The 12,975-nt window shown below is 40.3% G+C and overlaps 1 protein-coding gene and 1 long non-coding RNA gene across 2 annotated transcripts in view; one reads left to right on the forward strand and one right to left on the reverse strand.

Moving 5' to 3' along the window:
• Positions 1-12,975, reverse strand: part of tle2b (TLE family member 2, transcriptional corepressor b) — an 85,063-nt gene that overhangs the window by 5,535 nt on the left and 66,553 nt on the right. Inside the window, 10 exon segments of the mRNA XM_061683094.1 lie at positions 20-170; positions 1,365-1,512; positions 2,057-2,304; positions 3,438-3,545; positions 3,547-3,688; positions 5,077-5,150; positions 5,393-5,562; positions 6,180-6,330; positions 7,514-7,681; positions 11,990-12,043. Of these exon segments, the coding sequence (XP_061539078.1) occupies positions 20-170; positions 1,365-1,512; positions 2,057-2,304; positions 3,438-3,545; positions 3,547-3,688; positions 5,077-5,150; positions 5,393-5,562; positions 6,180-6,330; positions 7,514-7,681; positions 11,990-12,043 (1,414 nt within the window).
• LOC133405971 (uncharacterized) lies at positions 74-4,405 on the forward strand. The gene is made up of 3 exons (XR_009769008.1): positions 74-199; positions 2,080-2,334; positions 3,523-4,405. It is a non-coding gene; the product is annotated as an uncharacterized LOC133405971 (long non-coding RNA).

Genomic DNA, 12,975 nt, shown 5'->3' on the forward strand with positions numbered 1-12,975 from the left:
CGCGCGTGTGCGTTCTCACCGCAGTAGGCGAACTTGAGCGAGAGCACGCAGCTCTCGTGAAGGTGCAGCTGGTACTTGTCGGGCTTGGACACGTGCAGGACTTCCACGTTGCTGCTCTCCATGCCCACCGCCAGCCACTCGCCCGTCGGGCAGTAACCCAGGGAGAAGATCTGCCCACGGGTTCAACCAAAACACGCAGGTTGGCCTTTGACTTTTGCATCCATCATGTTGAATGTTCTTATCGCTTTTTTAAATTGTTTTATTATTATTTCTTTTAATCTTTCCATAATCTACCGTTTCTCTCCTTCCTGCTTCGTTCTCTTCTCGTCACGTTGGCGTCCTTTCATCAATCTTATCTTCTTCCTGCCCTCATCCCTCATTTCCCGACAGCTTCTCCCATTTCACCCTTTTGTTTTCATATCTGCACCCTTTGCTTCCTTGGCTGCTATTCTTTCACGCACAGTGTGAGCAGTGTTTGGGTGGTGCGTGTGTGTGCATGCTGTACTACTACTACTACTACTACTACAATAACACCACTACTTTGTGCTCGAGGGCCATATTTAATCTCAGGCCAGTTTACTTGTGGATGAGGAAAAAAAACAAGTTAAAATGACAAATAGTTTATTGTGATAATTGTATTTTCCAAATGTTGTAATATATCTATTTTTGATTTTCCCAATACATTTTTATTTTCTTATGTACAATAAATCAATTAACCAATTATTTAATTAGACCAATTAAAATGTATCAAATAGCAAAAAAAAAAAATGTAACTAAAAAGGAATATACACGTTTAATTACCCAATTTTAGGGAAAACCATAAAAAAACACGTCAACGAGTCGGCTCACTGTTGTATGATCAGATAATGATGGACTTGTTTTTCACCTTGGTGAAGCAGCATGTGGCACATTACCCAAGCCTAGTTTTTGCACACTTGCTTTGTGATCACCATTCAGCTCCTTGTTGTGTGATCAGATGATTATGTACAGTAGTTGTCTGTATACTTGATGAAGCAGCATGTGACTGTTGTACTCTCTCGCCCAAGTAAGCGTCAACAATTGTGATCATGGGTCAGATCATGAAGACCTTGTGTCTCCTCCATTTCTCCTCTTCTTGCAGGCATAAAACCCCAAAAGACAACTCTTGGTGTCTTTTGGGGTATTTTTATTTGTTTTTTCTCCACATTAAAATAAAAAATATTCTGCAATATTTTCCACTGCCATATGACAGGCAAGGCTAATCAATGCAAAGCTACCAAAGCAAACCAAAGCAATGTGGGACACATTTGGGCCAAAGATAGATAACTGACCAATATCAATAACTGATAGAGACTGATTCATGTAATGAATGTATACGCGCGTACCTGTGAGGTGAAGTCGTGCTGCTGCAGCTGCCGTCCCTCCCTCAGGTCCCAGCAGCGCACCGTGTTGTCCAGTCCGCCCGTCCACAGCTTGGTGCCGTCGTTGGAGATGTCGATGCAGCTCGCTCCGTCCGTGTGGCCCTGGAATTGTCTGAGGCAACAACACAAACACGTTCAATATGGAGGGGGGAAAAAACAAAAAAAAAACATGCTATACACCTTTTGAAGCTTCCACTGTTGGCCCTTTTCTTTCTTCACTTTTCTGCTTAAGCCCTACATTGCAATGTACACAACAATAGTCTACATTCCTTGAAAACTGGCTCTACTACCAGATATTTTGAATGGTATTTTTCCACTGGATATTTGTGTTTTATTGTATTTTAAATAGAGAAAAGTTACACATTGCCAATAATTTAATGTAATTATGAGGAAAAGTACATTCGGGATATAAACCTTTGTGCATATTGCGCAGTACCATCACACACTGTAAAGCAGTAAGAAGTACAGCCAAGTCTTTCAGTGACAGGTGCGGTGTCTCTCACATTTAAAAAAATGGTTCAAATGTTAAAAATTGTAACGATTGTATACCTTGCTTTAGTTTGTCAGAAAAACTTTATTTTCAACCTGCCCTCACCACACATTCCTTTTTTTTTTTTTTTTTTTTTTTAGTTAACCACATCCACGTCTGGTGTTACCTGACGAGCGTCTGGTTGTGCAGGTCCCAGACGACGATGTTTCCGTCGCTGCAGCAGGAGAAGCACACCTTGTTGTCGGGCGAGATGGCCAGAGCGTAGCAGGCGGGCGCCGACGACGTCAGCTCGGCTTTGATGCGAGGGGTGGGCGTGGCCAGGTCCCAGATGGACAGCGTGCTGGCCTCGCCGCCCACGATCAGCGTGCGGCCGTCGGGTAGGATCTTACAGGAGCGGATGTAGTTGTCGCGGTTCTGCTGGGACCAGAGAAGGACAAAACTATGGTAAGAAAACTGACTTTTGAATCTCCGTAATCAAATTCTTCGGCCATTACATTCTATATATATTATTGATTTTTACATGCAAAAGATTATAGATTGTATAATGTATATTATTTACGGTATACACTTTTTTGTTTGTGTTATATTACACTTATTATTTACTTTATTTATTTTACTATTATTATTATTTGAACACACTGTTGTACATGTTATAGAAATTACGTTATGAAATAAAATGTAAAAAGGAAAATGTTCTTTCTAATAATTCAAATTATTACAATTTAATTATCTTTTAATATTTGATATTGACATATATATATTTTTAGCATTTAATTTATTAGATATTATTGAATTGGATTCTGATTCATAGACATGCTTTTGCGCATGTTCTATAGAAATTACAAACTAAAATATTTAATTTACTAAAACAAATTTGTTATTTATTTTATATTATTTTATGAGCACATATTTGTCCATGTTGTGGAAATGATATTATAAGCTAAAATGTAAAAATGTAACTGTATTTAATTAATTTAAATTAAAAATTTAAATTTAAAGGTCTAAAATTTCTTTTTACTTTATTTATAAATTTCTACGATATGATATAGACATGTTTATATTTTTAGCATGTCATTTATTATAGATTAAGAAAATAAAGAAAGAAAATAACACTGATTTCATATTTACATTATTTTACAAATGCACTTTTTTATGTTGTGTATGATTTGTATAATTAAGTAAAATGTAAAATCTATTTTTTAAAATACAATGAAGGAAATATGTGTATTTATTATTCTCATATTTTTTCTCATTATTATATATAATTATTCTCATTATATGTTTATTAGCTTTTTAAAATTATTTTCAGAACATGGTTATGTGTATTCATTTTGCAGAAACATTTTCATTTGTTTGTTTGTTTACGTACACATTAAAAACTCATTCACTGCCATTGACAGCTATTTGAGTCAAATAGGCATGGGAGGTCACGAAACGGGTTTTAAAGGAAGGAAAATATTTTATCCATTATTATTTTATATTTCTATGTCTAATTCATTGTTTTATTAAACTGATATGTAAGTGTAAAGCCGTTCAAAAGGACTGACCAGACAGTCGAGCTGGGCCATGGGACTCTTGCTGCCCGGCTGGCTGATGTCCCAGACCTTGACGCAGCCTTTGCCCCCCGTGTAGACGTGACGCGTGGACGTGCTGATAGGTGACGGCGCACACCACCTCGCCGTGGCTCAGGCTGTGGATCTGCCGGGCGTGGCGAGGGATGCCCGGGCCCAGCAGGGCGTCGGGGGGAAAGGGCACCGGCTGCATCTGTCCGTCTGCGCTCACGTGGAACGAGTAAGCCCTGTATGTGACAAACAGCCAGGAGGCGTTGATGGACTATGAAACGCTGTAATAGAGTCAGTATTTGCAGCAATATTAATTAATCCAGAAATATTAAATTCAAGAGCCTGCAGGTTTTTGCACTAGCACGTACACACATCAGTGACATGTTGTTGCAGTGGGCAGCATAATGGCACAATGCTTCACAATGCGGAGTCAAGGTGACAGCGCTAATGGAGGATCGATACTGAAGCAGGTGCTCGTCTGGGGCAAGTGACGTGAATCACGACCGAAAAATTAGAAAAAAAACGAGAAAGACGTTTGTTGGGAAACACCATTGGCTGTCTTTCAAGTTGATTCCTTGCAAGTAATTAGGAAGCGCATATGCATGTAATGTATTATGCAGTGGTACCTTGACTTACAAGTAGAATTTGTTTGGTGACCATGCTCTCTATTGAAATTTATGCAAATGCCACTCATCTGTTACAGTCCGCCTAAAATCACCAACAAATCATTGTATTATGTCTTTTAATTAAAAAGACACTAGTATTGTACCATATAAAAACATACAGTAATAAGTTATAGCATAATCACATAACAGTTTGTGTTATCTTATATAACATGTTTTGCTTCAGTTCAATAGACTTTGTACTGCTCCTTCTGCTGTGTGCGCATTCACCACCAGGGGGAAGTATAATACAGTCACAAAGACACAAACAAAGAAGACTTTCACAACTACTGTAAGTGACTCATTAGATTAATAAATATTAGTAATTTTTTGCTGGAGATAAATAAAATACGCCTTTGAGTATTCTTACTGTATATTGTCCTTCTTGCTTCACCATTTGTGTTCAAATAGCCGTTGCTTGAATGGATAAAACACAGCAACTAGCAATACTATTCGTTAGTCTGTCTATGGCAGTTTGCATTTTGTATTAGCATTAAGCTAGCGGAAGGCAAAGGTCTGTGGTTGTCGTGTCACTCGTATCTCAAGGCATGCGATACGCTGGTTGCCATACAGTATTTAGAGTATTGTGAAAGATATATTTTGGAGTGCAGTACGGTGGACGACTGGTTAGAGCGTCTGCCTCACAGTTCTGAGGACCGGGGTTCAATCCCCGGCCCAACTGGGTGGAGTTTGCACGTTCTCCCTGTGCCTGTGTGGGTTTTCTCTGGACACTCCGGTTTCCATCCACATCCCAAAAACATGCATGGTAGGTTAATTGACGACTCTAAAATTGCCCATAGGTGTGAATGTGAGTGCGAATGGCCGATGATAGCTGGGATAGGCTCCAGCACGCCCGCGACCCTAGTGAGGAGAAGCGGCTCTGAGAATGGATGGATGGATGGATATTTTTGAGTCAACTCTTGATGATTGTGTAGGTGTGAGCAAAAAAAAAAACAACTCACGGCTTGCCGCCAGATGAGCCAGGCAGAGAGGATGACAGCGGGGCCCTCAGGTGAGACCGAGAGTCATAAGCCACCTGGTGGGTTTCAGGATAAAAGAAAAAAATAGGAATTAGATTGATAAAAGTGGGTGGAAAGACACCACGTGTTTATAGGAGACGTTACTGTACCCATTAGTGTTGTGTCATGCACGTGAGCCATTGCAAATCATCTCATCAGTCACAAGTAAAAGAGCACTACACACGATATCTACTTTTGAGCGGATCACATCGGACACGATGTGAATCAAACTCGGACACGGACGGTTAACGCGGCTCACCATTGGGCTTCGGGCGTAGGCGCTGGCCGCTGCGCTGATTTGGGGCGAGAGAGTTAGAGGCCCGCCGAAACCTCCGGGACTGGCCAGCTCCCCGTTGAGTCCTGCGTGGGACACCACGCCAAAATGAGCCGGGTATGAACCGGAGGGCACAGACATGGGGCTGCGGAGTGCTGGGAAAGTGAAGAGGAGAAGGAGAGGAGAGGAAAAAAGGGAGGACATCGAGACATGACACACAAGCACTCTTTTGAAATACAGTAAAGTACTAGCTAAGTAATTGATGCCTCCCCCCCCAAAAAAAACAACAAATTATAATTGGCCATGTTTATTGTTTAACCCATATGTATATCCCAAAATTGTATCCCAAACACACATTATTTCAAACTCATCTTACAACATTAGCCATTTATTTCAGCAGTTATACACATATACAGATTCATTAAACACATAAGAAAATACTTTTCTGAAGGACAATGCCTACTTGATTTAAATATTCAAAATAAAGCTTGATAACTTCGTATGTAATGGTGTATTTGGGTTTTTTTGTTTGCTGGAAGCTACAATCATCAAAACTGTAAAAATAAACACTGCAATTTTTCACTCTTTGTGTTGTGAAACTATAAATTATACGCGTTTCATTTTTTTAATTGAACTACTGAAATAAATTCAGTTTTACACCATATTCACCTTCAATAAAGACAATCTTAAGCTTATTCTTATATTCTTATTTATTGAGATGCACCTGTAATAAGTAAAAAAAAGTTGTAAGGCAAAAGGCAAGGGGTCTCACCTAGGGGGTCAGCCGCAGACGCCGCTTTGCTGACCAGGCGAAGGCAGGATGTGCTGGGACCGGGCGCTCCAGGAGCTCCCGGGGTGAGGGCCTCACGGTGGGATGGCGACGGGGTGCTGGACTTGGACAAGGGCGACTGCGACTTATCCATCTGGGTCAAACGAATAACAAATAGGAATGGGAACACATGGGCAATTTGGGGATATCACTTACAGTATGTGGAGACAGGTAGTCTTTTGAAATTAGTGAGGAACAGACATATGGAGAAATTGTATAGAGTACATGCACAGAATGCAGTATACAGTAAAAGGTCTACTGAACAGCATGGTAGCTTCTGCCAAACTTATACTAAACATGAAACACGTCACGATCACAAGCATGTCAATGTTTACAGGTACTTGGAACAGAATACAAAATAATCTTGAGTAATGAGCCACATGCTGCTTCAGCACGACATTATTATTTGAACACATACAGAAGCAGGGCTGCCAACAATAAAAATTCACTTCCAGAACAATTTGTCCAAATTTGTCTGAATTTCCATATTTTCAAATTTTGGCAAGAATATTTCCGTCTGACAGTCATAATCATTAATAAATTATGACTTCATTTTACGTTTTTATTACATCAACCTTGTAATGAAGGATGCAGTTGCAGGCTGAATCAAAGTACCAGTATGTGAGATTTTGACGTTGCATCATTAAAAAAATTTCTGTCTATGGATGAATTCACGTTTGCCAATTCTATTTTCAACCCTGGTAACAAAAACAAACAAAAAAACAAACAAACAAAAAACATGAGTCTATTAAAGCAGATTAATCAGATCTCAAGCATCAAAATTAAAACTCAGCACTCTATTTTGCAAACAAATAAATAACATTGCTGGTAGACTGAATTGGATAGTTTCTGTATGGACAATAGTTTTGGTTTCTATTTTTTATTACGTCTTCTCGTGCATGCTATTTAAATTGCACATTTATATTTCCTATATCCACAATTGAAGCTGAAACAATGCAAATGTCCCCATTGTGGGACTAATAAAGGTTGTCTTATTTTATATTACAAATATTTATGAACAACAAAATACTTTTAACCTGCCCACGTTCTGAAGTGACATGTGCAGGGGGAGTTCTGTGTGGAAGTTATTTTCATATTCATATCTCTAAACATGTAGTAATTGGCCTGTTATTTTGTTATTTTTGTTGTTCAAAGTTGGTTACTCTTCGAAAACTGTGTAGCAAACTGTGTGTGTGGGTGTACGTAATGTTGTGACGATTGAGTGTATTTATCGTAGAAAGTTTAGGATGTGTTACTGCCAAAAAGCAGTATCTTGCCTGTGAGGGATCCTTGGCTTTGCCTGGAGCGGGGCTACACGGGTTCGGGGTGGACGGGGTCTCTGCAGGACCCGAGGAGCCCGGGAGCTCTTTCCTTAAGGCAGGAGCCCGGTCCAAACCGTTCCCACGGGGAGAATGAGGTGGACTGCCTACAGGGGAGTTGGGGTCCTGAATTAGAAGAGAATGCAGACAGTTATTGACACAAGCCCATGCTAACGAAACAAGCATCAACGTTGTGGTAATTATAAACATTTAAGCAACTTATATTTGAACACAAACGGTCACAACGCACAGTCTTTTTCTGTGTTTTATCATAAAATCTACGTTTAATGTCTGTATGTATTATACTGCCCCTTGATAGCCAAGATGTGCACACCAGAATGAGCAGCACCATGCCCATTGAATTAGTACGATGCACAAACTGTTAAATTCTTTACATTCTATTGTTTATTATTGTATGTTTTCAGTAGCGCTACGAACGAATCTGTGGTGATTCTAATTGAATCGCAAGCCCACCTGAAAAAACAAATCCTGAATCAAAATTTTTGCCTTTGAATCAAAATGAATCAAAGAATAACATAGTACTTGATTCTGACAAGAGCTGCTATCCTGCCACGCCGCATTTACTTCCATTGCTTGTGCATATGCGCATTTGTACAGTTAGTTACTGTACAACTCACATGGATCACGGAGTCATCTCCCCCGAGAGGATAATCTCCACAGAACAAAGCATCCGATGGCAATGCCAGAGGAGCTGCACGGCTCTTCATGGCAGACTGCAACCGCGGCAGATGAACTGGATAGTGTTGTGCAAGATTCATTCAACACATCGTGGCAGATGATTGGCGAGAGCTAGCCAGCTACAGCTAACTAGAAGCTAACCAGCTGGCTACTAGAATCAGATGTTCCCAGCCAGTCAGCGTGGATTCAAGCATTTTATGGCACTAAGACTAGCACAAAACAGACCACGGCCACGATACTGCGAGCGATCCTGGTTAAAGCAAGCCATCTTAAACTAAAAAGAAGTGTTTTGGCGACAGCATTTTTTATTAAGGAAAGTTTAACCTTTAAAGGGGATCTAAGCAGTTATCTGTGTTTTGTTTCTAAATATATTAAATATGTTTAAAGATAAGTTCTGAAAACATATGCAAAGACTTAGAACAGTTGGATAACTGGATTGTTGTTTCCTGATTTTGCGGCCAGGGCTACAACACAGCCCCGTGACATCACAGGGCTGGGACGTATACTTTCTAGCGCGAGTTCCCTCCCCCACTACAGCATATAAGGACAAAGAGACGTCATTTCGTTTGGCTGCTCAGTTGAGTGTTAGCTATGCTTAGCTTCCATAACGAGCCCCATTTACCACTCCAGCCTGCAGTTAGCAAGCTAACGATAGCTACACCCCGAAAATGCGTCTGCTGGATGCACCAATATAGAGAACAGTTCTATAACGTTATTTTCAAGTTTTGAAATCTGTTTTTATATACTTAGTAAGTTGTTCTATTCATTCAAATTTGGCAGGCTTGTTAACATTACTGTTCTCTGTGGTAAGAGATAATCGTGCCATGTTTTAAAGATAATAGAATCAACAAACATGCCATTTTTTGGGTTACCCTAAAACTGAGGCTTTTGGAGATGAGCAGATTGCGCCCGTATTAAAGTTGTAATATTCTATTACAACTTTATCTGTGCATATGATAGAGATGAGTGATTTACTGGATTTACCATTGATTTACCCACCTTCCCAAAATCTGCTATAAAAATATATAGTCACATTCTGCATCCTTGATGAAAACAGTAAAAGGTGTGGAATTTTGCTTCACGCTTAAAATGCGAAATGTAGCACCCTCTGGTGGACAAATATGAAAAATAAACATTGAAATTGCTATTTAATCTTTATATTAAGATATTGCATTAGTTTATGTAAAGATAAATGTAGGATCAAAATGTGTCTTTTCAGTGGGACATTTTTGTGCTTTTTTCATTCCTTTGTGTATCTTTACCATTTTAAGCTAAATTAAACATGACCGCGATGACATTTTTTAAATGAATATTCTCAGCCAAATTGGTCTATATTAATTCAACACAGACAAAATGGAACAATGAATGCAACTTGGGCATTCGATTCATCATTTATATAAGGCTGTATAACTGGCTTCCATGTACCTCACATATAAAACATGTTAGCACCATAGCGACCACAACAGAATTTCAGGCGACTCAGCATCTATTATGATGCATGGCGAATCAGCACATCTCGCCCTTCGAGCATAGCTGAAGATGATGTTAGCCCTTCCAGGCTGCGTCCATCATTTTAAGCCGCAAATGCCACTGCCTCCTCTAGACCGCCTTGTGCTTGACTTGGCACTTCTTACCGGGTCAGCAACTATAGTACACACAGAGAAGCCCTGCCCCCCTCCCAGTTATTAGACACAATTTTCTGCTTCTGTGCTGGTTGCCAACAAGGGAGCACTTGTGTTTTATTGAGACAAATACAAGTTTTAGATAAAAAAAAACAACAACATTTTGCTCACTGCAGGATGCATTTTAAAAATTAGTTGGATGAAGCAAACTGTAATGAGAAAAGGGGGATCGGTGGGTAATGTGGGTTATAAAGAGAGAAGGAGTTTAAAGGAAGCAACAACGATGAAGGTCCACCCATTTTCTACCGCTTATCCAAGGTCGGGTCGTGGGGCCAGTAGCTTTAGCAGGGACTTCCCTCTCCCCAGCCATGTGGAGATCTATCATTTTTAATTTCATGGAACAATCCCTACAATTTGTGCCATATGAATTAATGATTGAATTAATTAGCACTTTCAGAAATGTATTCAAGTGGTGTATGGAAAAAACAATAAGGATAAATGACTAATATGACCGCGCTCTAGAATTCCATTACACCCCTAACCAGGCTTATTTGTCATGCCATTACAAAATATGTTTACAGTATACATGGCTTGAGCTCTAAGAAAATCACATGACCGGTGACGCCCGATCGTAAACGTTCACATTTAGACTTCTGAAGGTCAAAAGAAAAGGGGAGTGGGACGGAAACACAATCGGCCAATGATAGGCTTGATTAAATAAGAGCGAATGATTGGCACACACAGATGATTGATGACAGAGGATTGACACACATGCGTTTTTTTCATCGCATGTGGCCTGTGACACAGTGTCGTAAGGTTTACGTGCGTCCATCCGGGCTGTCAATTGTGCCCTCATACGAGCAAAATGAACACCAAATACACGTGAAGGAATCTGCAGAGGATAAAGTGAAGTGTCTGTAGGGTTAGATGAATGGGAAATAAGAGATAATCGTGCCATGTTTTAAAGATAATAGAATCAACAAACATGCCATTTTTTGGGTTACCCTAAAACTGAGGCTTTTGGAGATGAGCAGATTGCGCCCGTATTAAAGTTGTAATATTCTATTACAACTTTATCTGTGCATATGATAGAGATGAGTGATTTACTGGATTTACCATTGATTTAATGATTTTTGCCAGAAATAACTTTCTTCAGGCTTAAACGGCCTTCTGGTTAGGAGTTTATAGGGACCTTTTATAGGAATGTTGCGTTGCAAAAGCATTTTCATGTAGAGGGATACCTACATACTGTACAGTTATGTACAGGTATACAGGTACATCTCCATCCATCCATTATCTGAGCCGCTTCTCCTCACAAGGGTCGCAGGCGTGCTGGAGCCTATCCCAGCTGTCATCGGGCAGGAGGCGGGGTACACCCTGAACTGGTTGCCTGCCAATCGGGCACATAGGGCCAATCGGGCACATAGGGCACATAGAAACAAACAACCATTCGCACTCACAGTCATGCCTACGGGCAATTTAGAGTCTCCAATTAACGCATGTTTTAGGGATGTGGGAGGAAACCGGAGTGCCCGGAGAAAAACCCCGCAGGCACGGGGAGAACACGCAAACTCCACACAGGTGAGGCCGGGGATTGAACCCGGGTCCTCAGAACTGTGAGGCTGACGCTCTAACCAGTCGGCCACCGTACCGCTCAACAGCTCAATACATTAAAATATGGTAGAAACGTCCATTTATTTCAGTACGCATACATTATACAGATTCATTAAACACTTGGGAAAATAATTTTCAGAGGGCAAATTCCTACCAAATGTCTACATTAAAAATAATTTTCCCGTATTTCTTTTTGTTAATTGTTTATTATATAATATTCAACTTTCCAAAGATGGTGAATTTTGGGTTTTCGTTTGCTGTCTGCTATAATCATCAAAACTATACATATATATAGTAAAAAAAAAACAAAAAAAAAACCATGAAATATTTCACTCTGAGCGTGTGTAGTGCATCTTTATGAGTTTAAAAGTGAAACTTTTTAAATTGAACTACCTAAATACATTAAGCTTTTGACTCTATCGTAATTTATTAATTTTCTCATGTAAAATGTGTGCCTTGGCTCAGTAAAGGTTGATAAACACTGAGACAGGGAACCGACCTCATTGGACACGTCCACGACCAGATTGTCCTCACTTTTGTCTCCATCACTTTCCTGCAAGTAAGAAAAAAAAACAAAAAACACACCAATATTTTGTATTACTTTTCCCCACAGGCACAAGAGAGACTTGGGTGTTCACAGAAAGCTTTAATCGCAAAGACCGAAACGAGCTTATGAATGCACACACACGCACACACACACGCACACAAACTGATCAGTAAGTCAATATCGCCAGCCATACTTTGCGTCCCTCCACTGTCAGTCCACCATGCAGCCTTTGTCAACAGAGACACTCTGCACCAAGCATCTGCTGTCACACAAGCACACTATTGATTGCCTGTACGCACACCTACACACACAGTTGCTCTTTCTCCATCAGTCCCGCATTTTTTGTCTACTTTCCACTAGACATCTTCCACGCTCTCTCTCTCTCTCTCGCTCTCTCTCTCTCTCCGTATCGCTTCATACTTTCTGGGGTGAGAATGATGGCACTTAGTCACCATGGCAACTGATACCATCAGGGCCTGATATTCCTCATTGACGTCAGTGACAAGTGACATCAGCACCTAATTAATGCACAGGCAATTTCTGCAGTCATCAAATTGGAACAAACAAAAAAATAAGAGTGGACAGGGGAATGACAAAAAAAAGTAAGACCATGAGAAACGAGGAAGAAAAATGAAAAAAGGAGAAGTGATGTAAGAAGTACAAGCAAACAGGAGAGAAATGAGAGTTGTAATGCGTCTTGACAAAAAATAAAATAAAAAAAAACTATGATGCACTTGGACCGCCGCCGTGGTCGTGATTTGAAGCTGGACGCTGTCAATCAATCACGCTCGCACACTGCTAACACACACACACACACACACACACACACATGCACGTGTACACACAACCATCAAATTCATTACAGCTATCTGCCTTGGCCATGCCTCTGCTGACAACGCATAGTTCATCCAACCCAAACACAACTCTAATTGGCCCCC

The sequence above is a fragment of the Phycodurus eques genome, chromosome 8 (genome assembly GCF_024500275.1).
Source record: "Phycodurus eques isolate BA_2022a chromosome 8, UOR_Pequ_1.1, whole genome shotgun sequence".
Taxonomy (NCBI): Eukaryota; Metazoa; Chordata; class Actinopteri; order Syngnathiformes; family Syngnathidae; genus Phycodurus; species Phycodurus eques.